The 25,924-nt window shown below is 32.0% G+C and overlaps 2 protein-coding genes across 3 annotated transcripts in view; one reads left to right on the top strand and one right to left on the bottom strand.

The window, feature by feature from the left end:
* The window catches only part of LOC148607435 (leucine-zipper-like transcriptional regulator 1), a 27,544-nt gene extending 15,725 nt beyond the window's left edge, over window positions 1-11,819 (bottom strand). The window contains exons 1-12 of one of the 2 annotated variants that reach the window (XM_088544341.1): window positions 11,732-11,819; window positions 9,608-10,002; window positions 8,799-8,861; window positions 7,184-7,240; window positions 6,201-6,280; window positions 5,297-5,405; window positions 4,798-4,933; window positions 3,762-3,901; window positions 2,667-2,813; window positions 2,162-2,216; window positions 1,448-1,558; window positions 536-628 (exon numbers count right to left, since the gene is read on the bottom strand). In XM_088544341.1, coding sequence (XP_088400467.1) covers window positions 536-628; window positions 1,448-1,558; window positions 2,162-2,216; window positions 2,667-2,813; window positions 3,762-3,901; window positions 4,798-4,933; window positions 5,297-5,405; window positions 6,201-6,280; window positions 7,184-7,240; window positions 8,799-8,861; window positions 9,608-9,753 — 1,137 coding nt within the window. In that variant the 5' untranslated portion in view covers window positions 9,754-10,002; window positions 11,732-11,819. Of the gene's footprint in view, window positions 1-535; window positions 629-1,447; window positions 1,559-2,161; window positions 2,217-2,666; window positions 2,814-3,761; window positions 3,902-4,797; window positions 4,934-5,296; window positions 5,406-6,200; window positions 6,281-7,183; window positions 7,241-8,798; window positions 8,862-9,607; window positions 10,003-11,591; window positions 11,700-11,731 lie in introns of those variants that run through there. The other variant, XM_088544342.1, reaches the window with a different exon arrangement.
* On the top strand, window positions 11,812-25,741 carry LOC148607434 (cytochrome P450 4F6-like). The gene is made up of 12 exons (XM_088544351.1): window positions 11,812-12,094; window positions 13,296-13,443; window positions 15,849-16,021; window positions 16,879-17,003; window positions 17,692-17,754; window positions 18,170-18,293; window positions 18,668-18,797; window positions 19,179-19,308; window positions 20,795-20,990; window positions 21,695-21,777; window positions 22,121-22,186; window positions 24,063-25,741. The coding sequence occupies exons 1-12, from the start codon at window positions 11,930-11,932 to the stop codon at window positions 24,160-24,162; spliced, it is 1,503 nt and encodes a 500-aa protein (XP_088400477.1). The 5' UTR covers window positions 11,812-11,929; the 3' UTR covers window positions 24,163-25,741.
* The last annotated feature ends 183 nt before the right edge of the window (window positions 25,742-25,924 follow it).

Raw genomic sequence — 25,924 nt, 5'->3', positions numbered from 1 at the left:
GGTTGCATGTAGTAAAGCATTAATACATTTTTCGGAGATGATTTTATGAGGTCAACAAACAAAGCGGAAATTTGCAAAATCGGAAGTAAATATACAGTAAAAAGGAATTATGATGGTGAGATCTGGATTTGAAATAGCAGATACCCACTGAAAAAAGAAAATCATCCCTGATTTATTACCTACTTTCAAATATTTGGCATTTACTCCTATGTCATCATGATAAAAATATAACATCGTAAAACCAGTCTAAATCACACTTTTTTTTGGATTGTAGAATTCGTTCACTTTAAACAGATGTATGGTTAACCCAAGTTCAAATACATTCAGTCTGATATGAAAGGACATCAAAAAGTGTCTGGTTTAGACAAGTTTTTAGTTTGTTTAGGGTTTGGTTTAGACAAGTTTCACTGTAATTAAAAACACAAGGGACAATACTTTCTTCAAAAGAACATTTAAAAAAAAAAAATGAAATCTCTCAAAAGATTTGGAGCCATCCTAAAACATATTATTCCACAAATCAGCGATAATAACAAACCTCTCCAACAACAAACTGAAGATCACAAAACTGTGGATTATTCAACAACTTTCCATAATCTTCATGTAACGTACACTTTGGATATCTGGAAAACTGAAAGTAGAAGATAAGCCTTCTTACAATAAATAGATATAGATTGAGATTTGTTTTTAGATAGTTCTAAAAAAAATCATATTAATGAACAATTTACTTAAGAATATCTGGGTATAAAGTATTGATGTTACTTTAATTTTGTACATGCATCAATATTGTTTGTACTTGTCCTTTGTACATACATCAGGGTTAAACATAAAGGACTAATTCAGTTTCAAAATAGAATTACTGTAAGGAAGCTCACAAAGACAATCCTCTCTTAAAATGGAGTTAAATGTTATATGTAAAAACCCTTAATTCAGCCCAACACAGTTGGATTTTTATTGTGCTCAAAATATCGTAATTTCTTTGTCAATCATGCATTTTTAGGGAGGGAAAGTTCAAGAATGAAGATTACTGAAAAATTAGCTATGTGAGGAACCATCATTTTTTCATTTTACAATAAACCTCAGCAAAATATTATTAAGAATCCAAAACTGATGACATCCAAAGGTAAGATTTCAAGTTCTCTAATGAGGCTCTGGTGATATAAAGAACATCTAAATCTTACCGGAGAATGTCTAAGATTTTCTAGCCTTGCAATTTCTAGTGTTGATTGTTTTTTTTCTCACTTAAAAAATTAATTTTGCAATCTCAACTGTGGGCAAGAAAAAGAAATCTCACATGGCTAAAATTAAGAATGTCTTCATCTTTTTAGTGAGAAAAACGTTCTTAACACTTTGAGACAACAATACTTCTATTTTTAACCATAAGCGACATTCATAGGGGCTTGATCATTACCATCAAATATTTACATGAATGATTATTGTTATCTCTTACCTGAAATCTGTACATTTCTCCACTTCTAACAATATTATCGACAGTGCCTCCAAATATATACATGGCATCACCAACAACTGAGGCAGCATGGAAAAGTCTGCCTGTTGGAATCTACGAACAAAATGATGACATAATTAAAGGCTTTGCTTTTAAAGTATGCTATATGGCTGTTACCCCTTTCTTAGTATTTAAGTATTAAAGCTCTGAAAGAAAACATCAGGCACAATAAAAAACAATTGTACAAAGTTTGATGGAAATAGAAAGTAGTTTCACCTTTTGAGGTTAAACGCATTCAAAACACATAAAAAAAACAACCTCTATACACTTAATATCAGATGTAGGATGGTGACGGTACCAGCTATACATATAATGCATAATTAAAACTTGTTCCCCCTTTTTTTACCAAGTTTAATTGAGTACTCCCACAAAATTCAACGGATCATAAATTCCAGGTAATATGCATATGTAACTACCTCCAAAGTATCATGAAATTTGGTACTGCAGTTTATGAAAAGTTGCACTTACTAACTGTGACAGGCAGACAGATTTGCAGAATGATGGGGCAAAATTATGTCTCTTAATCAAAAAGGGGGACATATAATGATTAAGATATTTTTTCACAACACTGTAGAAAGTACATTTCACTGTTATAAGAGTATTTCCAAGGTGTTTGATTAATTTCAGCATTACAAATAGACAATTAAGTAAATGTACCTGACTGTTAGATGAAGGTTCAACAACAGACCAGGTCTGAGAATCCAGATCGAAACTGAAAAAAAAATAGACATTTATGTGAACAACAGCAGTGCTTCAGATCTTCAACCTTGCAACTATTCATTTTCTTTGTATTAAACTTGATCTGTGACCCATTTTATGATGGTTCAACAACAGACCAAGCATGTGATTCCAGGCCAAAACTGAAAAGTACATTTGTAGTGAACAAGAGCACTTTAAATGCCCTTTGGCTTGCAACAAAATTATTTAAGTTGCAGCAACCTTGACCTTTGACTACTACCTCAAATCAATAGGTTCTTCCTAGCTAAGAAGTCAATATGTATCAGTATCATTCAAGTACATAAGAAAAGATGAAATGCCTACTGCTTTAGCAAGTGCAGCATACACATTCTGTGATTTGGCTGAACCAAATATATCAAGGAAAAGGGTACCCCATACATATAGTCCTTCAACAGTAGTTTTATTTGTCCAATTATTCACTCACCAGTGTAGATCATTAGGTAACGTCTGTCCTGTGGCACCTCCAAAAACATACAAATGTCTATCAAAGGCTACAACAGTGTGGCCATACCTCTTCTCTGGAGGGGGAGGCGCTCCGTGTAAAATGTGTTCAGTTGAGATTCGAGTCCATCTAAAAACAAATGTGAAGACAATGTTATACATGCAACATTCTTACCCAATACCAGAACCAAGTTTTAAAAAAATTGGAATTAACATTTTCTTTAAATCTTTATTCAACTCAAATTTTGACCAATCAAATCACTTGAAACAGAAGACTTAAGGAAAAACTTGAGAAATCTCAATTTGAGATTTTATATTAACCCAGGCCTGAATATTTCAGAATCTTGTATACTGGTCAAGGAATATATCTTTGCCAACTATTTTTTGTCCTATCTTGTGATACAAGTTCATGCCTAAGACAAAACCTCTAACAGATTGCTGATATTTTGCATTAAAAAATAAGATATCACACAAGGATTTGCATTGAGAAATAAAATTTTAGTGAGCATACTGGCCAAAATGGCTTCTGTCTCGAAAACGGCACGATCTACTCTCTGACTAGTAAACTAACTGGTTAATTTATTGGCGTTTTGTCAAATGGCAGATATTTAATGTATTGTCAGTCAATCAAACAGATCCCTTATTGTACTGGTCTAACAGGCTCAGCCAGATTTTCAATTTCGCTATTCTTTTAAGGCTGTTTTATTATCAACTTTTATCACCACTTTTAAAACAATGCACAATTAAAAAAACACCCACACCACTTAAAAGTTTTAAAATGATCCTCTTTCCCTACTTAATTGATAAATGGTCTAAAAATAAGGAAATTAAATCTGAATGGCATATCATTAGCCATGGGCGGAGCTTTTTACCTTATATGGAAAATGACGTTGGCGAGAAGCTTGAAAATTTTATGTCAGCTGATTGCACGTTGTTCACAAAAAGGAAGAAGAAAACAACGCTATACGACATAATCTCACATCAATTTCAATGCACCAACGTGTGGATGCAATGTTATTGGAGGCCACACAAATCCTAAGCAGAAATTGTTCAAATAAACAAAAAGAAAATCACTTACTCATTTTCCTTAAATTTAAACTGGAAGAGATTATTTGTTATTTTAGCACCACTCTGTCCAGAAAAGACAAACATAGAGTCCCTAGCAACAGCCAAAGCAAAATTACAGCATGTTGGTGGAATGTGCCCTTTCTGGTTGACCTAAAAATATAAAGAACAGGAATTCAGTGTAAAAATTGTAAGAATCAGGCAATTTTGAAAAATTCCATGATATTCTCATTATTAAAAAAAACAAAAACCCATTGGCAGGGGATTGGTTGAGTTACAACAAACCTATATGCAGGGATTTGTTTGAGTAACAACAAACCTATTGGCAGGAGATTGGTTGAGTTACAACAAACCCATTAAAATTTGGAAAAAAAAGGTTGAAAATAAGCTTTAATTTGGTTAAACACTATATACTGTGAAAGTACTTTAATTTGTGGATACCAATTTTCATTGCTTAGGGAAGAAACACAATTTTGTGGATTCTTGAATTCTTGGTTTTTATGTTTTCAGCATAAATATCAATGGAAATCTCCTTCTCGTTGGGAACCAAATTTTGAGGTTTGGCCTACCCACGAAAACCACAAAATTGGTACCCAATGAACAATAGTACTTTCACAGTAAGTCAGGAAAATTTTGTTCAAATACTTCATAAGTATTAATTTTAACAGTTGCTGTTTTTTGCAGATTCTGTTAAATGAACATATTCACTGGTATCAATATTCATGGTTTCAAAAAATGATTAATGTTATATAGTGTTTAAAATCAATTTAACGATTATCATTTTTCACTCTATTATGTCCACTGTAAAATTAGGGAAGAGAGGTATGCTGCTAAAATTAATACATTTACAGCAACTCTTATCCTTCAAACCCCTCCTCATCAGTTTCTTGCAATGTGCCTATAACATGAAGGAAAGTGACTTGTGACTGGTGTATTTTTTTTTTTAATCATCTTACATATCTACCTATATGAAACTTATACCCCAACAGAGTAATAGAGTCACATTTTATTCTGGTTAACATTCCTAATACATTCCAAAATAAACATACCTTTTCCCAGAATGGTGTATCAGACAGGGATACAGTCCACATATCGTTCAGTCTAGCATTCCCATCATACCCTGCAAATATCCACAATTTACACCCATAAACTGCTGCTCCATGGGCAGCTCTAGCTACTGGTCTCCTGGAATGTAATTTTCGAACCAGTCAAAGGTGATGTATTACTCAAATGAACACTAATTAATTAGAAGGAATTCACTCAATGAATGTTTATAATTTATGGAATAATCTGATTTGTGGCAATTTACACTTGTAGTTTATAGAAAGTGTAAGCTGGCCAAAACAATTGTTCTTAGGTATAACATAGTAAAAGATAAAAACAAATGCTCGTTATAAATCAATTTCTTACGGATTCCAGTCCGATATCAAAAATTGTTTTGTATTCAAAGCACGGTAAATTTTCTGAAGAAAGATCCAAAATCAACATTCCTTGAATATTAAATATTATTTATTCTGCTACTAAAATTAAAAATAAAAAATGAATTACCTCCCTTCAAATCTCCATTCTGACCACTGACATTTGTCAAAATTGTACTCAAACAGGTCATTCTTGTTGGTTAAGTTAGAGTTGGAGTGTATGTCACCAGTGTAACCACCTGAAATAATGATTTAAAACAGATTATAATTATGTAAGGTCATTCCTTATACTGTATACTGCTAAATCTTTGCACCAACTTCTGTTTCACAATTTTACTATTCAACCTATATCCACACAATCATCCATCAAATTAAATTCAAAATATTCACAAGTTTTATTTTCATGTTACAAGATTTACCACAAGAACAGTAAAAGTAAAACTGCCAAGAAAATATTCCCATTTACAGTCCATTTTCGAATGTTTTTAGTTCATGGTTTGGGTCAAAGACAGAAATGGCTAAATTTTGTGAAACAAGTAGTAGATGCCTGACGGCCTAAAATAGGATCCAACGATATGGGACCCATACCTGATGTGGGATACCAAATATCAAGAGGTTGTGGTTAGAAGTTGGTGAGAGAAATGTTACAAAAATAATTTCCATGCCCCCATGACCAACATTCATCATACTACAACCGGATTTTCACTATGTGAAATCTTGGCAAAAATGGGCAGTTGAATAATAGATTGTTCACTGTTTGCATTTCATACACATTTTTATTCATCTAATACACAGTCAAAAAACTGTACAAGTTATTTGGATATGTAATGCAAAAAACTTGATAATACAATAAAAAAAATTACTCAATGAATGGAACATTGTACCAGTAGCTTGATACTTCTCCCAAAAGACGGACTTATGGTATAGACCATACAGATATACTAGTAATGAAAATATCACACTCCGTCATACCCCTTTTATAAAATAAAATTTTTGGTGTATTAATTATGTCTCTTGTAGTTCACCTTACTTACCAAACACAAACATGCTGCCCTCATGTACAACAGCAGAGTGGTGATATCTCTGAGCAGGAGGTGTACCTGTTGTAAATGCCCTGCAATATACAACAATAGCATTGACTGTGGAAAGCTGTTTACTATAAATAAACTTTGTGTTAGTGAAATTTTTTTTGCTTTTTGTTCAGACAACTTTTAAAATATTGGAGGAAGTGTTTTTGTGGTATCTTGCAAAGTGTGAACAGATGGGTCAACAATGGTTTACCATCAAACATTTCATATAGATAGATCGGAATATAAAAAACAACGAAACAATGAAATGGAGAATTTTTACTCAAAGATTTATGATCTTGTAAAATGAATCTAAATCAATCATATGAAAGTGTGAAAAAAGTTCCCTTGGAAATAGAGAACTCTCATCAGACTGACAAAAATTGAAATTCATGGTTTTAATTCTGTCTTTTCTTTAAATTAATAAGTTGCAAATAAAAAATATTCCCATGGTAATACATAGAGCAGTAAAAGTTATCAGACCTTCATAAGAGGCTTATTTAAATATAAACCCATTCAAATAGTTTAAGTAGCTGTCCTTGTAAGAATCAAGTCATATATTTTTTTTTACAACAATTTCTATTGAAGTTTTAGTTTAAGGCATTTTATTGACAGAATGAACAGTGATTTTCCATATGACACCTTTTAGTAACAGATATTTAAGTGAAAGTTAGGTTGGAATGTGTTTATAAAATTAGTTATCTCCCTTGAAAACAAAATGTTAGTGCATTCCATTGATCTTCTCCCATTACTAGAATATAGGTTATATGAATCACTTAGTGAATTTCAATACCGGTACTTTCAAAAGAGCATTCTATGCAAGATATTAAAAATAAAACTATATGATCTTCTGACACATAAGTCACCTACTGCATGAGTATTAAAAGGACAGATACCTAAATAAATTAAAAGACTGGCTACTAATTGTGAACCAGCATTTGAACACCTACCTCCCCCATGATTTATCCTTTATGTTGAATATCAACAGATCGTTTAGCATGGTGTGCCTGTAAAAAATTGAATAAGCTGGCATAAAGGAAGGCAATATAGAAAGGCATGAGATGCAATAACAATTAAATAAGTTTACTTAAAAAAACATAAAATGTTCACATTTACTGTTAAATTTGGAGGGAAATATTTAAACAATTCAAATAAATCAAAACTTCCAAAATTAATTTCATGTATATGTTCATAAGAAGTGATTGATACATTAATTTTATCCTTTGAATGCCATTATAGTGAAAATAAAATCAGATGATTTTTTGAGAGGTAAGTACAGTACCTGAACCAATCCCTCCAACTATAATTGCAATCTATCATCCTTCCCCAGTCAATTTCCCATCAGTCACTGATTGATGAAACCGATCTTTTAACCTGTGATCACTTATATGGCCACAGATCGGTAAATGAATTTTATGGATTGGTTTGTTTCGGTTTTCATATTAACTAAGTGATATATATTTAAAAATGAATTTAATTCTTTTTTCTATTACAATTTTTTTCTTATTGAAATAAAAAAAAATAAAAAATATGGAATTAATATTTTAAATGTAAAGAAAAATTTAACTAGGTAATATAATGGATTTGTTCCAATGAAAGTTCTGAAATTTAAATGAACTGATCATCTGTAAATTTACGTACAAAAACTGCAATCAGATCAGTTACTGGTTATCAGTCCATCAGTGATCATTCAATCATCCGTCCATCGGAAATCATTCAGTCATCAGTATGTCAGAAATCATTCAGTCATCAGTCCGTTGGTGATCATTCAGTCATCAGTCTGTCAGCGATTATTCAATCATCATTCCATCAGCAATCATTCAGTCATCGGTCTGTCAGCAATCATCCAGTCATCATTCTGTAAGTGGTCATTCAATCATCATTCCATCGGCAATCATTCAGTCATCAATCTGTCAGCAATCATCCAGTCATCAGTCTGTAAATGGTCATTCAGTCACCAGTCCATCGGCAATCATTCAATCATCCGTCCATCAGCAATCATTCAGTCACCAGTTCATCAGCAATCATTCAGTCACCAGTTCATCAGCAATCATTCAGTCATCTGTCCGTCAGCAATCATTCAGTCATCGTTGTCAGAGATCATTCAGTTATTAATCTGTCTGCGATCATTTAGTCATCGGTCCGTCAGCATTCATTCAATCATTTGTCATATATCAGTCAAAAAGTTGGACTGATCAGTTCAGAAACTGTACATACCTGTAATTCTCAATGGGCCACATTGCATAATCAATCACCATGAGGATACCATGATTTGAATAAACTATCATGAATACATTAAGTTTTGCCTGATAAAAATATCAGAACTCCAGGTAGCAAACAAAGGGACACAACTCCTCATTGTCCTTCTGGGAGAATTGAAACAGTAACAAAATTCACACTTCATGGAAATGTTTTTTAACCAAGAAAAAGTCAAAATACTGTAGTATACTGATCATTTTACCACAAATGTGTACCAGAAATTTGTTTTCTTTTGACATTTGTATCTTAAAGTGCACTAAATGATTATAGTGATCCTATTTAATAAATGATTTCATAGTTCTTTACCCATTATCTCCACCAAAAACATAAATAGCATCTTTATAAGCTACAACTGTATGTTTACTTCTCCTAGAAAAAATAAAAAGAATGTACCATATACTGTAGAGTTAAGTAATTCTAAAAAGTACTTATCTGTCTAAGAATCAGGCAAAATGTATACAAGGTGTGGCATGTGAAGAAAACAAAACATAGAAATTTTATTGCACTATCCATATATTTATACTTTAAAACCACAAGAAATAACCATCAATGTGTTTGTAAAGTTCGTCTTTTTAAGATATCAATAGGTCGAATTTAGCTGAAATGCACTACAGAAAAATGGCAAGAAAATTCTTCCTTAAATAACATGTGAAAAAATTTCTATGTCACATATGCTTTAGGATAAATCTAAATAGCTTTTTGGATGTACAGAATATATTTGAGGCAAAAAAAGACCAAACTGAGAAAAATGATGTGCCACCCACTGCCTGATTCTTACACAGAACAGTACTTAAAGTTACATTAGTGTAGTTGTGGATAGTCAAGACTTTAGTTGAGTACTTAGGATGTCTATGGAAATTTTACATTTTGTTGAGAATTTGACTTTGTGGTTTTACAGAAAAACCACTTAAATTCTTTAAGAGTTTATTTTGACCAAACGAATATAGACAAAGAATATCATTCTTCCTTCACACCTTTATGAGACAATTAAGTCTTCGAGTAATCCTGTCTAAAATAATGGCTTCGCAGTTATCATGAAAGGGTTTTTTTCCCATATTTTAATATATAATTTATTAAATGTTTTGAATCTGTGTATAGTACTGAAATCAAATTACCTAGCCCCAACAAATTCATCACATTCTGGCATCCGCGTCCATCTATGCACAGTTTCAAATGGTCCAAAGTCTAAAGTAAGACCCTCGGTACTTTCTGACCAACCAGCATGGTCAAACTCCAATGCTGGTGGTCTGGCTATTGCCATTAGAAACTGTCTAATAGTAGCTGAATCTGCTGTGATATCTTACAAATAGTGAAGAAAAGCTTATTCTTCAATCAATGAATCTGTGCAATTTGTTTATACAGCTGTACATGGCCAAATATTAAAAGCAAGTTCACAGTAGAGGTTTTATGCTTGCTTAGTACAAAATGTTTATCAATCACTCTTCAATGTACAATTGAACAGCTTACTTCAGCCACCCCAGTGTATGTTGTATAGCTACATTTTTACAGCCTAAAAGAAAAAGAGAAAATCGTGTACAAAAGTAACTTTATAATGATGTATGTACATATGTACTTTAGGGCTCAAGCGACTTGTGAAACCAAAAAGTGACGTCTCTTTCAGAAAGACATAAGGCAGGGATAAGTAATGAATATGTACATCATTCATTTTAAAATGTTCTTTTTTTATTGATCATAAGTGATATACATGTATAATGCTACATACAGGTCATATAGACCTACAGTAAGCAAATGTTTTCGTAGATGATTACCAAATTTCAACTAATTTCCAAAATAAGATCCTTTTATACAAATGTATGTCTAAATTTTTCAAAATTTTGGCAAATTTCATAAAAATAGCTTCATTAAAAACTTTGCATATTTTTGTATTCTACTCCCCATTATAGAATGATAATAAATAAAATAATAGGTGAGCATAATTTGCCTTACAAAATTCGACATGTACCTCAACAGTAGAACATAACTTTGTGGTAGTCCAATGACAAACTACATGTAGTTGCATTGGCATAAGAATTAATCCATTTAACTAATATGGTTTGTCACTGAACTGTCACAGAATCATGCTTATCCTTTATATTTGGCACCCAGCTGAAAATCCATGGGGGTAGCATGCCTATAGTCATTGAGCAAGTTGTTTTGAGAGTTATTCATGGTACAAGGACTCTTGAGGAGGAAAGTGTATCAGGACAGCCTACCTACAATGTAGGAGCCATAGCAGATTTAAATGGCCAGTTACAATGTATTTGTACATGGTAATTGCCTTCTTGACGTGGTTAAAGGTAGTCCAAATAATTAAGCTGTCTTTCGGAGGGGGCTATTTTTTAAATGGATTGGTTGCTCCCTATGGCATAAATATCAGACTTAAAAAATGCTCAAAGAAAGATCATAACTATCCTGAATAGGCTAAATCATAGGTGTAAAGTCTCCCACTTTTGAAGGGAGCTCTTCTACTTCTACAATCTCCTAATCAACTTCAACACACTGAAGATAATGTCACTTTGCACATGCTATTTACAAATTTCTAAGTAAATTAAACTAGTGAATTTCAAAATTAACGATAGGAGTGAATTAAAAAAAAAAGATAAACAATAAGAGTGAGTTTGAAACTATATACAATGGTGGATGTTTTATGACTGTAGGTGTAAGTTGAGATGTTTTTTAGAATGACTTGACTGAGTCACTCATAACAATGTTCATTGGTATGCTGTTCCATAATTTGATGGTTCTTGGGAAGAAAGATTGTTGTCTGACTTGATTTTTCATGAAAATTTCTAGCTTACATGCCCTAAGACAGACAGAAACTTTATTCAAAGTTATTATATATATATACACAAACACAAGCTCTGCAGAACTTTCCTCCCCTGTTAAAGTGGGAGGTTTAGCCATGATTACTGAAATTTCTCCCATCTTATTGGATAAAGCCATTAAAGGAATTATTAGTTGTCACTGGACTGTCATGGACTGGGTGATCCTCGGTGACAGAAGTAAAATTTTGTGACGCTATCCCAATTATACAATATTTATAAATGTTTTGTTCAAATACTGTTGTAATTTGTATTTGTAGAAAGGCATGATCCGTACAAAAAATTGGCAGAACTCTTATAAAATTGAATGACAATGATATCCGAAACATTAGCTCATCTATGGCATCCATATGCTATCTAAAGGTAAGTTGGGGAAAGTTCTTCATACTTCGACAAATGTATTACGCAAAAAATTACCAATTAAATTAAGAAATCTTTTGACAGGTGCGCCCTAATAATCATAACAAAATTTTAACTTCCGGTTTTCGTTTGTCTCTAGACTTTTCGTGTCAGAAACATGTGATTGTTTGTTTACTTTTGTGATAGCAGAAGGTGGAAGTCTAAGATGTTAGAGAAAAAGTCCATTTAGTTGTTAAATTCTATCAGACATAAAAAATGGCAATTCTAGTCACGTTTATACTGTCAAGTATAATTTTGTTTTCCATTTATTATCTTGCAACAAAATTTTCTGAATGGTTTCTGTGGAAATCAAAGAGAAACAAGTTGATTGAAAAGTTTCCAGGAAAACCAGCCCATTTTCTTTGGGGCAACTTAAAAGAGGTAATTTTCATTAAAAGGGTACTTATAACTAGAGCTATTTTAAGTTGTTAAAGCATTTCATGGTGTTAGAATACTTAAGCAATGCAATCTAGAGGTCCATACAAAAGGTTGTCTGGCTAGCTAGCTATTTTCTGACTTGATGCCATCAAAGCAGTATGAAGAAACTGAATACCAACCTCTTACATTGTAGGAGTAGGGCATAGGGCAAGAATGATAGATGAATTGTTCTTTTTTTAATCTGTCCAAGGACACTTTAATCTGTCCCATTGCTGATCCATATTCTACCAACATGTCCCTAGTTTATATGTCCATTGGTCTATCTGGGCTATTCTCTTTTGGGTTTTAGTTCCTGGCAAAATCTGAAAATAGCTTTGGCCACTGGATAGGGATTAGATCCAGTTCATAGAAGATTGCACTTGTACCAGAAACACAATTTTTTTAGGCCTCATCTATTTCCTTGACTCCAATAAATTTTCAATAAGCTTTTTTGCAACTACCGTTAATTTAAAACATATATGCCTTATCATTGGGATTTAGAGGTGGACGTGCATCGTTTACCACAATCCAGTTAATATTGTCTATCAATGAATCAGAAATTTTAACAAAGAATATAAAGAATGGTCCATTGATTTCTGAATATAGTTAAAAATTACTAATTCTCAAACAATTATTCTCAGTCACTGAGACATGTACCATGTCATTTAATAATTCATTCCATTTGGACATGAGCACAGACCATTCAATATTCTTTTCAAAGCATTTAAAATGTACAGTGAAAACTGTCTTAACTAAACCAAACCCCTGTAAGGCTGAGAGATTTGTTCAGTTAAGGAGGTTAGGGACATACATGTAACTCATTGGAATGTTTGTATTCAGCATTTTACAGCAATCTCATGTAAGCATCAAAGTAACTTGGATTGATTTCATTGTGTTTCAAATGAAAGTTTGATAGGGTTTGGTGAAGTTGAATATGATACAAACATATCACTGATTTAAAGAGTTATGCCCCTTATCCTAGATCTACCTCCTTAAGGTAGGAGTTCTGTTTATATAGGTTCAAAAGTGAAATGAGAGGACTAGATAGTTTACAGAGGTTAGAGATTTGTTTAGGCATTGGTTTAGACAGATTTCTTTGTATCTAAATTGTAACTGATATGAAATAACCTTGTTTCAGTCTTTTGTGTATTTCTTTTGCTTTTAGTATCCTGGAATTAATGACGCAGGACTCAAGTTTCAAAGAGACACAACTGAAGAGTTCCCCAAGGTTTCAAGAGGATGGATGGGGCCTTTCCTTCCCATGATATTTGTCTACCATCCTGATACAGTCAAGGTAGTCTTGAAATCATCTGGTGAGTATTATTTTGAAAATTGTCTGATGAATACTCATAGGTGTAGGACAACCCTTTAAACTTGCAAATTTTGATTAATATACACTATATTAAAAACTGGAAATCACTGTAGCACCCCTCCCTACCTGTTTTTTTCTGAATTTCTAGAGAACTGCCACTGATTCAATATTAAAGGAAAGTTCTTTCTATAGTGATTTCTATAACTTAAAGTTCCTCTAGTGAGTACAATAAATTTAAAAAATCTTCTGTTGAATATCATAATGAAAATCTTTTCCATACTTAAATACCATATTAGCAATTCCTTTGTATGAACTATGTCAGAAATTCTCAGGTGATTACCATCAATTTTTTTTATAAGAGGTGATTGGTATTTTTCCATTATATTGTGTGCATCTTTCCTGTAATGATATTCAACTTGATGTATAGCATACAGTTTGCGAGTATGTTTTATTTTTGATAGCCTCATCACAAAAGGAAGATGTCTTAGCCAAAATTTGTTTATTATGGATTTATAGTTAAACTACTACTGTGTGACAGTTCATGTTATTTTTGTACATACATTTGTACCAGTTAAAATCATGAAAATAGAGAAAAGGGCAAAAGTGGATTTTTGGTCAACTTTTTAAATGACTTAAAAGCTATTAGACAGAGCTGTATAGTAATGAAGTGAGTCAATGCAGTTTAGTTTAAATATATATAGAAATTCTCACTACATGTACTTAAACAATATAATAAGTATCCAACCAGTTTTTTTTTCCTCCAATTTCAAAAATTTTCACTTATGTAATGACTGTATACAATTTGGGTGTTTCTTAAATAACTAATTGGATATTATGAATGTATTTACACTGATGAGAATGCTGACAAAACTATGGACTTATCACCGTCTGCATGACACTTATGTGAACCGGTACAGGGGATAATAATGGTTCAAAATATTAGGGTGCAGAAAGCTACATAATGCATACATTTTTTACAGTCTTATTTTCAACCTTAGTTTTATTTGAAGCATGAATAAAATTTCTTCATTTTCCTGTCCTTGAACTTGTGTAAATTAATTTGATGATCAAAACTGATTGTGATGTCCATAGGCATACTTTAAAGGATACAGAATACATACAGTTTAGTTTTACATTTAAGTGTTAAGCACTGTTCTAGGATTTTTCAAAAATTGAGGTTTCCTCAGGCAAAAATCCATATAAAATCAACTTTCCCACAGTCAATGTCTGCTTTCCTAACAAAACAAATCCTTACAGCATATGAAGTCTTCAACTTGCCACGGGAAAGTGTAACTAAGTACCTAACTTTCCCTGACCCAACTTTCACTTGCCCCATGTAATGGGAAATAGGAATCCTAGAACACTGTTATGTTTTCACAATATTAAATCATATTTTTTTTGATAAATAACACAATTTACCTGCAATTAAACTGCATTACAATTTAAAGTAACATTTTTTCATATGCAGTTTTAAAATTGAAATTTATAGTAACAACGGTGAGTTATAACATAAAAACAGCTTAGATATGGTACCTTTTTATTACTTTTTTGTTTAAGCTAATTTTATTTATATTTCATGTAAAATGATTGGGATTTAGATACATTTAACAAATTCCAGATAAAAAAATTGATTTTTTTATCCATGGCTGAGTAATTAAATTTATATTTAAATTAATTCATTCTAATGTGATGAATATGTTATAATGAAAAAATGAATACATTTGCACTATTTATCCATTGAAATTCCTTTTGTATCCATTATTTACAATGTATAGTGATTTTCTATCAATTTTACAATTTAGAGTTATCTCCCTTGTAATAAAGATTATTCAGCACACAGGTTTTAAATGTATGGAAACAAAATTGCAATATAAATGCTGAATCTAATACTAAATATGAAAATTAGCAATGTGTAATGAAGCATAAATTTTTTATCTTCCATTTTGTATCAATAGAACTGATGAAAGTATTTGTAAAAAAGAAAAAATTGCAGGTTTTTCTTATCTTGTACACTTCAAGTTGAAATATTTTTTACATTGCTAGACATATATACTGCTTGTTCAACATTGTTAGTGGGGTCTGCTATCATTGGAATTTGGTTACACAGACTGATTTAATTGGAAACTTTAAGTTCGCTTACTCTCCAATGGTGACTTTGACTCCTTTTTGCCACAAGTTATAAACATAATCGAAGTACAATTTTTTAATCAAACATATACCAATACAATAAAAAAAACCAATGATTTCAATAGTACAAAATTTCAATATTATCAAAAGTAATTAGTCATTTGTTACAGAGCATAAATCTAAGAGGTTTTATGGTATGATCTGAATATCTAGAATACATGAATACATTGATTGTATAGCCATAATAGATCATATAGTTAAAGATCAGTTCTCTTACAGAACCAAAGTCACCTAGGACATATGGTTTAATTGAGCCTTGGATTGGAACAGGATTATTGGTAGCCAATGGTGAAAAATGGAAGAGAAACCGTAGACTCATCACTCCAGCTTTCCATTTTGATATCCTCAGGTCTTACCAGCTTATAAACAATAAAACTTCCAATGTGTTTTTGGTAGGTAAATATACATGCTTCACCTAATCACAGCTTGTAACCAGCTTATGGACAATAAAACTCCTATGTAGTTTTGATAGGTATCAAACTAACTTTTCCATATTGACTTACCAGTAGATAACCTTCACAGCGAAACTAAAGTCATAAATAATTCAGGGTTTGAAATTAATGGGGGTCCACTTCCCAATGGCCCCTAAAATTTGATGTGGGCTACTGAAATTTCTTATGCAAATGTAAAGAACAATACATAATGACTACCATAATTTAAGATGTGGGCTACCAAAACTAAAATTTTAGGTTAAAACCCCTCAGCTTTAATTTTTGTAGCGAATATATATATAGTTCTTTACAATCATGGTGGAAAATTTAGTAGACCACACCAAATTTTAGGGGACATTAGTGAGTGGACGCCTGCTTATTTCAAACCTGATCACATTAGACAGGTAGTCCTTAAATACAGGTTCAGTTTACACCAAGTAAACAGGGATATTATGTTGTTATTATAAACAGCTGCTCAAGTTTGACTGTAAGTTAAGGAATATATTCAATAAAAAATCTCCCATTGCTTCCAATGCACCAGGTTCATGCTCCCAGTTTTTAGTGGAGTCCAAGTTGTTTATTCATGCGTTTGTTACTTTGTATGTATGATTTAAGTTACTTTATGTTCTTTGTTGTGTATGTCTGTTTTCCATGTCTGGTCTTTGTCCCTGGATTACATTCTTTTGATTTCTGCTATAACCTTGGTTCCCTTGATTTTTCTTACAGTAAATTGAGTGATGTATTTTACTAGAGAACAAAAAGGAATAAAAAAAATTATGACCTGACACTTTTGTTGAACAATTTTCATATTCTTTTAGAAAAAGTTGGACCAGTATGCCAGTACAGGAGAATACTTTGAGGTATTTGCAAACATCAGTAGACTGACACTGGATACCATGTTACAGTCAGCTTTTGCCTATGAAATTGACTGTCAGACAACTGGGTAGGTGTACTAGGGCAGTAATGGGGACAAGTGCTTACTCAATTGCCTGCCCTTTATGACAGAAGCAAGTAGATCTCTAGAGATCTCTATAGTAACTTGCCTTTTGGACTAGTCTGAATATTTGAATTTACGTAGAAAGAAATATTTGTCAATTTGAGACAAGGTTAAGTGGGTAGTCTTTGGCAAAAAGTTTTGGTATTTTTAAACACTGCTTCAATTTTTTTTAAATTGTATTTTCGAATTAATTTAAGCTTTGATCTCAAAGTGAAAGTATTTAGAACCATTTATCCGATGGATATAGTGTATATCAAACACTGTTAGAAAATTTACTTAAGAAAAAGACTTAAACCTTGGAAGAGCAATGGAAGAGGACTTTACTTGGATAAATATCTTCTAAACAAGCAGCATTTGAATAGGACAGTTTGATTCAGGTAAATAAGAGCACTCTAGCATATTGAAGGCAAATTTAAAGTATTTCCATGCAACTTTAAACATGTATATAGGAAAAAATGATAGAAAAGGGCAAGGGGCTTATAAAACCTACCAAAAAGGGTAATGTGTTCATGCCCACACTAAACAGTCTGTTTTGAATCACTAAAACAGGAGAATAAAATTCTAAAATGCCAAGTTCACATTTTTTTAGCTGTGAAATCCTATATTTTCTTACATTTACCTGTTTCTTTTACAGCGAGCACCATCCCTATGTAGTGGCTGTAAAAGATTTAGTGGAGCTAGCAACTCAGAGGTTCCTGTAAGTAGTCTTAGGTTCTTGTTTCATCATCTTGAGGAAGAATTGAATAATTAACCATAATGGAAGTGGGAGGTTTAGTGCACTATAAAACCTTGTTAAACCCACCATTCTCATATAGAAATGCCTGATTTAAAGACTGCACTTAAGTAGATAAGTAAATAGAATTAAAAAAAACAACGTAAAAAACATCAGTATCTAGCTTACAGTACTCAAGTTGACAATTTTGAGTCCTTGATAATTGAATTGCATGTCTATGCATTGATGTAAAATTCTATAATTGAATACAATAAAATTGTCATATGCCGTACTTTTAGACTCTTCTCTGTTTTTTTTTTTTGTTCAATGCCAGAATTCCATTCAAATTGAACTTGTAGTATGTAGTTTTCTGGCATTTTTTTCTTATTTTTTTTTTCAGCAAACCATGGCTGCATAGTGACTTTATTTATAAGTTGACACCAAGTGGTTGGAAATTCAAAAGACATTGTGATTATGTTCACAAGGTAGCTGAGGATATCATGGCTGAGAGAAGAAAGGTTCTAGTGAGTACCGGTAATAGAAAAAAATCATGCAGTATTATCAAAATTAAATTTGTCATTTGGTACAGTGTGCTTTATAATTTGGTCAAGCCAAAAACAAATTTTCATATAATTTATAAAATAATAATACACATAAAATCAATAAAATTTGACCCCCTACCCAGAACCAGCAAAGAGAAACCCTCAAAACATTCAGTAGAAATTGATTACCACTTTCAGTGTGTGTTTGCACATTACCAGTTTAATATTTCCAATTGCAAGAGTGAAAAAAAAAGTTAACTTTAATTCACAATGTGACAGAACTCAAATATTTTCAATTGATAGATTCTGTAAGTCTTACCCATCTTGTTATGAACTTTTATAGTGTTTATTTTCAGGAAAAACAACCCTTATCAAAGAAGAAGAACCTAGACTTTCTAGACATTCTGTTGTCAGCAAAGGATGAAAATGGAGAAGGATTGACTGACCTTGAAATTAGAAATGAGGCTGACACTTTCTTGTTTGAAGGTACAAAAGTTTTGTTCTAGTCTCACCTTTATGCAATTTATGTGTATCTGTAAAATTCAATGGAATATCAAAATTCACCCTGAATCTGTTTGTAATGGAGAATTGAAAATTGAAAATTCAGCTTCTATTATTACTATTTTTCCTGCTGAAAATGTTTCATTAAAATCAGAAAATTTTACAAGGAATGTAAATGAATAGCCCATTGAAATTCTGAAGATCATTAAAAATGGTCCATTCTCAAAATTGGGTCATTTTTAATGATCACTGCTCTGTTTTACTTGGTAGGTTGTGATTTTATGGGAGAGGAGATTGATCCAGGCTTCCTCAAGCCTATTATTGAAGAATTCTTTCTTACTGTTAGAACTCTGTTATACTTGATAGGTCATGATACAACAGCGAGTGCTCTGTCCTGGACATTATACTCCCTGGCTGAACATACTGAGATACAGAAGAAAATACAAGCTGAAGTAGATAGTTTACTAGAGGACAGAGAAACAGATGATATTTCTAGGTAATTCTTTCCCTTACATACATTTAGCCTTTTTGAATTAAAACTACAGAATTTCAATTAAATATGGAGAAATCCACCACAAAAAGTGTACTTACAAATTTCAGTCTATTACAGTGCATTCAAATATTTTTCAACTGGAAAAGGCCCTTTAAAACTATAGTGGTTCTCTCATTCATATATTACTACTGTAAAACCCATGCAGTTTGCAAAATATGTCCCAAAAATGTATGTTCAATAGTTGTCCTACATTTAAACCCCAAAGGGAATTTTCAAAAGTTGGTATATATACTTATTTATTGCTTAGGCCTCAACAAGTTGGTGGTATATTGGAATCACCTTGCATCTCTGTCATCCCATCTACTTTTACTACAGTAAAACCTATGCAGTTTGCAAAATATGTCCCGAACATATCCCTTCACATATTGTCCTGCCTTAAAACCCTCCATGTGAATTTTCAAAATTTGGCAGGTATGTTTAGACCTCAATGAGTTGGTGGTATATTGGAATCATCTTGCATGTCCGTCATTCCATCCATCCTAATTTTGTACCAATTATCTTGGCTCCCATTGGATGGATTTATTTTAAATTTGATTGGATGTGTGACTTAATGTATATCAGGTATATTTGTTTTGGGTATTGTCTGATATCAACTTCCTGTTTTCGTGGGATATTTTTTACTATATGGCATAATAGAGAAAATTTTCATGAACAAAAACTTTGTTCTTAATGGATAGATTGATTTCAAATTTTGTGTCTTTCTTTACATGGAGGGAATGTACTTTGTAAGCAAAATTGGGTGCTGTCCGATATGAACTTCCTGTATTGGTGGGATATATCTAACATGACAACACATGCAACATCGTGCTTTTTTTTTTTACCCTCGGACACTTGGTTTTTTGTATTAGTAAATGAAGGTTCTTACCTCTAAATTAAAATTGACTTCCTCACAATTACTACTTACTCTTTGCCAAAAACTCTGATAGCATAAATATAAGACATCTTGCCCAGGTTTCATAAAACATCTCAAATTAAGATTTTCCTCAAATTCTTCCTCAACTCAAATTTCAACCAATCAGATGACTTTAAATTGAAGATTTAAGGAAAAACACTGGACTTGAGGAAATTATCAACTTGAGATTTTTTATGAAACCCAAGCCTGAAGTCAAGTTTTTTAACTTTAGAAAAAAATCATGAAATTCAACATCAAATTGTGACATGCTTTACCAAAGCTTCTGAATTACATTGTTTTGCTTATAATGTCCTTGTAAAGAATAATACAGAAGACCTTTTGTTTGTGGGGTACAATTTTTCATGATTTTGTTTGTTCCATTAATCCACCAATTCAATTTCCCAACTAAATGTAAAATTTCATTTTAAAAATGTAGCTTCTGAAATTAAATTAACAAATCCAAATTTCTCAGAAAAATTTACAAATACCTACAATAAAAAGTACCACCACAGTAGTAAGTATCTGATTACATTCTAGCGAGGATCTTTCTAAATTGCCCTACACTACCATGTGTTTGAAGGAAGGGATGAGACTGCATGTACCAGTGCCTTTCATTCAGCGAGAACTGACAGAACCAATGGATATTGATGGATACACGGCTCCTGCTGGAACATCAATCAGTATTATGTTATACAACATCCACCACAATCCTCTAGTCTGGCCAGATTCATTGGTAGGTATGGTTTACAAAATATCAAAGGAAAAAACGAGACTTACTCCAAGTCTGTTTTCCAGCTGACTTGGACCAAAGTCCACTTGAGCTTCGTCAATTTGGGTTTGTCACATTGGTTCCAAGGCAATATTTTAAAAATTTACTCTGGAGTATACATGTAGATGCTAGTATCTCTGTGAATTTTCTTGCAGTATTTTTCTATTCTCACCTTATTATTTCTTTTTTTTAATTTGTTATAGAAATATTTTTCTACTCGTGTGTCTGTGTTTGTTCTACTGATTGGTTGATTATGACAGGATTATGCTAATGACAGGATATAATGTGTTAATTACAAGTTCAGTGAAAAGAAAGAGAAGATGTGTTTGACAATGATTCACAGTTTGTTGTTTTATTTCATTGTATTATGCATAACATGCTCTGAAATGTCTTGTAAGGAGTGTTGCCACAGATATGAAATATGTTGGTTTTCTGTATAAATGATATTTCAAGACAAATAGAAACAGAATCTTACTCAGCAGTCTGTTGACTATCACATTTCTACAATCTTAAGAGTTAAACATTGAACTTTCTCTATTGTAACCAACTGACTGCTGGCAGAGTAAGATTTTATATATCTCTTTTGATTTTTTTTAATTTTGCCTTTCTATTACAGTGACTGAACATATAATTTATAGAAAATTGTTTGTGCTACTGTATATTTATAGGAATACAAACCAGAAAGATTTTTACCTGAAAATGTGGAGAAAAGAGATCCATTTGCATTTGTACCGTTCTCTGCAGGACCTAGGTAAACAAGGGAGACTACTCTAAACAAAGTCATTTTATGATCAATTTGTTTTTGCATATTTTGCATGCATTAAAAAGCCATGCAAATAAGCACTAGGAATGAGTCCCTTTGTTTTGGAATTAATATTTTCAAAATTTGTTCAATAATTATTTCATACATGGCAGGTTATATGTTTAAACATACCACAAATCTTAACTAAATTTTACCTGGGAAAGTAAGATAAAATTGTACGTGTAAATACCTTGAAAAGACGCTCTTTGGATTTTCCTCACATTTGTTTCCAAATGTATTTTATGAAATCCAATGTCAGGAAATTTAATATCAGAATTCTATTTTTATACAGGAATTGTATTGGACAGCAGTTTGCCCTAAATGAAATGAAAACATTTCTTGCCAAAATATTCAGAAGGTAAGGACTATGGATGAATTTAGAATATCATATTAAATTTATAATATGCAGCTATAGAATAGATTTTAGCTGAGAAATAATAATACTGCAGGTTATCTTCCAGAGTACTACTGGGTATATTTGGTGATTTTCTTCCTAAAGGGTATGTAAGTCTTGTCATGTGACCCCATGATTTCACGAGAATGGGTCCTAGTCTTCCATTCAAAAGCATAGAAATAAGTCATTTAGAGAGTGTTGAGTTCAGTGTTAAGTGCAAAACATCTTTTTGTTAAAAAATTTTGATAAAAATGCCAAATATCTATTTCTACATGATAAAGGTATTATGAAAAAGCATAAAATAGAAGATTTTGCATTGCTATACAGTGTTTGGAGTACCCGGAAGTAAACAATTAAAAGCAGACCAGTCTTCGGTTTTCAATACATTCTACGTCAGAAATTCCGGTAAAGAAAAGGAAACCAGAACGACACTTACAAACCCTATAGTGAGGTTTTACATATGATGGTCTTTTATCTTCATATTTTTGGATATTTTATTATAATGAATAGAAAAAGGAACAAATCATATGGTGAAACAACAAATGCACCTTGGTATAACCTTTATATAAAAATAGTAAATCTTTACAGAGATTACCGAAAGGTCTTTAATAAGTGTAAACACACCTTGAAAGAGTAATCAAGGTTATAGAAGTAATCAAAAGAATGTAATCCAGGGACAAAAACCAGACATGGAAAACAGACATACAAAGAACATAAAGTAACTAAAATCATACATACAAAGTAACAAAAGCAAATGAGCAATTCAGACATTGAAAACTGGGAGCACCGGTAGGGTAAGTGTCCTCTGCTTTTCTAGAAATTTGCCAAGTTGCTCATACAAAAGCTTGAAGAGCTTCTTTTATTTAGGCTAAATTTAGGGAGCTTTTTTTACATATATTCTTCCTTATATCTCACAAAAATAGCAAAATTAAGAAGCTTGGCAATATTTCTCACTTTACAGTTGAAGTATATACATGGTTTAAATTCTATGAGAAAATAAGGAGCATTAAAGTGATTGAATGATTGATTATGGTTTTACATCCTATGTCCGATATTTCATGCATTTCAGGACAAGAATGTATGATCAATACAACTGACCAAAATATATACTGTCTAACACACAAAGTTAAATTTTTAAAATGTGATATCTCCCGGCAGGAACAGTCTTCAGGTAGGCATGTCATCCCACTCTTTAAGTTGCACTCAAGAATCATGCAAAATGTGAATCATGATTGGAAAGCCTACATCTTTTTATTTTTGATATTTTGTTTAAAATGTAATAGTTAACAGAAAGTATCATGTTGTTTATCATATACCTTTGGTCACAGGGAATAAAAATCAAATAGAATGTACTGTAGAATTCAAAATTAAGGGAGATAACTCTGTAAATGACACTAAAATACAATAGAAATTAACATGTGACTGTTCCTATAACCCATGCTTTTAGGAGATAAAAATTATAGAAATATACTGTAGAATTCAAAATTATGGGAGATAACCCTGTAAATCACACTGAAATACAATAGAAACTCTTAGACTATCTCTTATGAGCTGACAGATTGGAATGAATAATAATACATTTCATCATATAGACCCACAAAACAACTTATTAACAAAAATAAAAATGTGTAGCCTTTTTTGGGATGTATCACATATCACAGAATTTACATGATTCTTAAATCTTTAGTATGACTTAGACAAAGCAGGGATAACCCACAACATTGCCCACTCCAAAAGCAACTAATCTACCACAGACCACTGAGTTGGTAAAATTAAATGAATTTCATTCATGATAAGATGTTTGAGTAGCTTTTCATTTATGTATATTTTCATCTTTTAGATTTACGCTGGAACTTGATCCTAACCATAAAGTTGAGAAATATGAAACCATGGTGATGAGATCACAGAATGGTATCATGATGAAAGCTATAAGGAGATGATTGCCTATTGTATTTTGTGCATATTCATGACATATAAATCGTATACAGTATGAAAAAAAAATGTCTGAACTATATTGTTGGAAGATTTATTGAACAGCATTAAGTATTTGTTATTCTGTCTTTATTATTGACAATTATTTACATTTTTTTAACATACCAGTAGATACTCATTTATTATAAGCTGATACCACTGTCACTCAGGGCGGGAATAAACATACTAGTCACATGCACCGTTGAGGTATCCTCACTAAAACTATCAATTATGCTATCTACATAAAACATGTATCTACATAAAACATTGCCTTAGTGCTATTATTAAAATGTGGGCATATAGTTTTCAGTATCAACTAATATCAACAAAACTTTAAGAGATGCTGAATTTTAATGTGATTCCCCCTTTTCAGCTAGAAGACAAAAATATCTGTTGGTTCATTGTTTAAATAAATAAATAGTTGACTAACAACATAGTGATATTTTCATAAAAGGCCAAATTTGACATTTTTTTCTTCTATCTTTTAAAAAACTGTACAAGTCTTCTATTTCTGAATAATAATTAAGTCTCAGGTAAAAACTATTGCCTTTAAACTGCAACTAAGTATCAGTCTTTCTAAAAATCAGACAGGAAGTGATTCATGCATGTCAAAAACCCACTAAATTTACTTTTATTTCCTATTCAGAATCAGATACAGACCACATAACCAGTCTTGGTTTTTCATTTGGGTATTGCGCTTCTGAGATGAAATTTATATAGATTGTACATGAAATTAGTACTTTGCAAGAGTTATTGTTCTTGATTTGCTTCGATTTGGTTGGTTTTAGTGGGAGATAAATGTATGATTTTCTAAAAAGTGTAGATATGAATGCAGAAAAGATTTTTGTTGCATGAAAGTATAGCATATGTAGACTAAAAATGCATCATTTGTTTGGTGTTTTTCTTTACCATGAATCACTTTACTGTCGGCTGTGTCTGAATTTTATGTGGACTGGTACTTAATTATTCTTCAGCAGAGTGATTCACTTTCTCTAGAGCCTCCACTTTAAGAATTGTGATATGCAAATCATTGCAAATGTTTTAAAATATATTTTTGTAATTTTTTTTTAACTTATCAAGTTATGTTCTTGATTTTGAGCTTTTTACATACATTACAGCGAAACCTGTGGTAAACCGAACCCTTAATAAGCCAAAAACCTGTCTAAAGCACTTTTCAATGTCCCTTTACATCAATTTAAATGTATTTCGAACCTGAGTAATCCAAACATGTCTAAACAGAACAAAAGGGGGGTTTGGTTTAGATGGGTTGCATTGTATTTGACTCCAGGGTCTAGTGTCATGAAACGTCTCAAATTGAGATTTCCTCAACTTGAATTTCAACCAATCAGATCACTTGATATTGAAGATGCAAGGAAAAACACAAGACTTGAGTTAATTCTCAACTTTAAGATTTTTATCTCAGTGTTTTATTTCAACTGATTTATCTGTATGTAAGTTATTTCACTGTTCATCAATTTTTTTGTACTGTATTCATGTTTGTGATTTTTTCCTTAATCCATTTAGCTAATAAATGCCTTGTGTCTTTTGGATTTGCCTTTAAACAGTGTAAGAATCAGAAACAACATATTTATCAGACCAATACAACATCTGGGAGGTTTGCTGCATATCAGAAGCTTTATATTTCATCTGTAATATACTACCTAATTATCTGTTTTGATGACATTTTTTTATGTCTAAAGATAAAAAATCCAGGAAGCAAATTATTGTTAA

The sequence above is a fragment of the Perna viridis genome, chromosome 9 (genome assembly GCF_037379345.1).
Source record: "Perna viridis isolate PV_CMFRI_1.1 ecotype Kerala chromosome 9, ASM3737934v1, whole genome shotgun sequence".
NCBI lineage: Eukaryota > Metazoa > Mollusca > Bivalvia > Mytilida > Mytilidae > Perna > Perna viridis.
This window is presented reverse-complemented; position numbering and strand designations above follow the sequence as displayed.

Coding starts and splice junctions, on each gene's coding strand:
- LOC148607434 (XM_088544351.1), top strand. CDS start 11,930: ATGGCAATTCTAGTCACGTTTATACTGTCAAGTATAATTTTGTTTTCC. Junction 17,004..17,691: donor ATTGACTGTCAGACAACTGG/GTAGGTGTACTA, acceptor TTTCTTTTACAG/CGAGCACCATCCCTATGTAG. Junction 18,294..18,667: donor CTGAGAGAAGAAAGGTTCTA/GTGAGTACCGGT, acceptor GTTTATTTTCAG/GAAAAACAACCCTTATCAAA.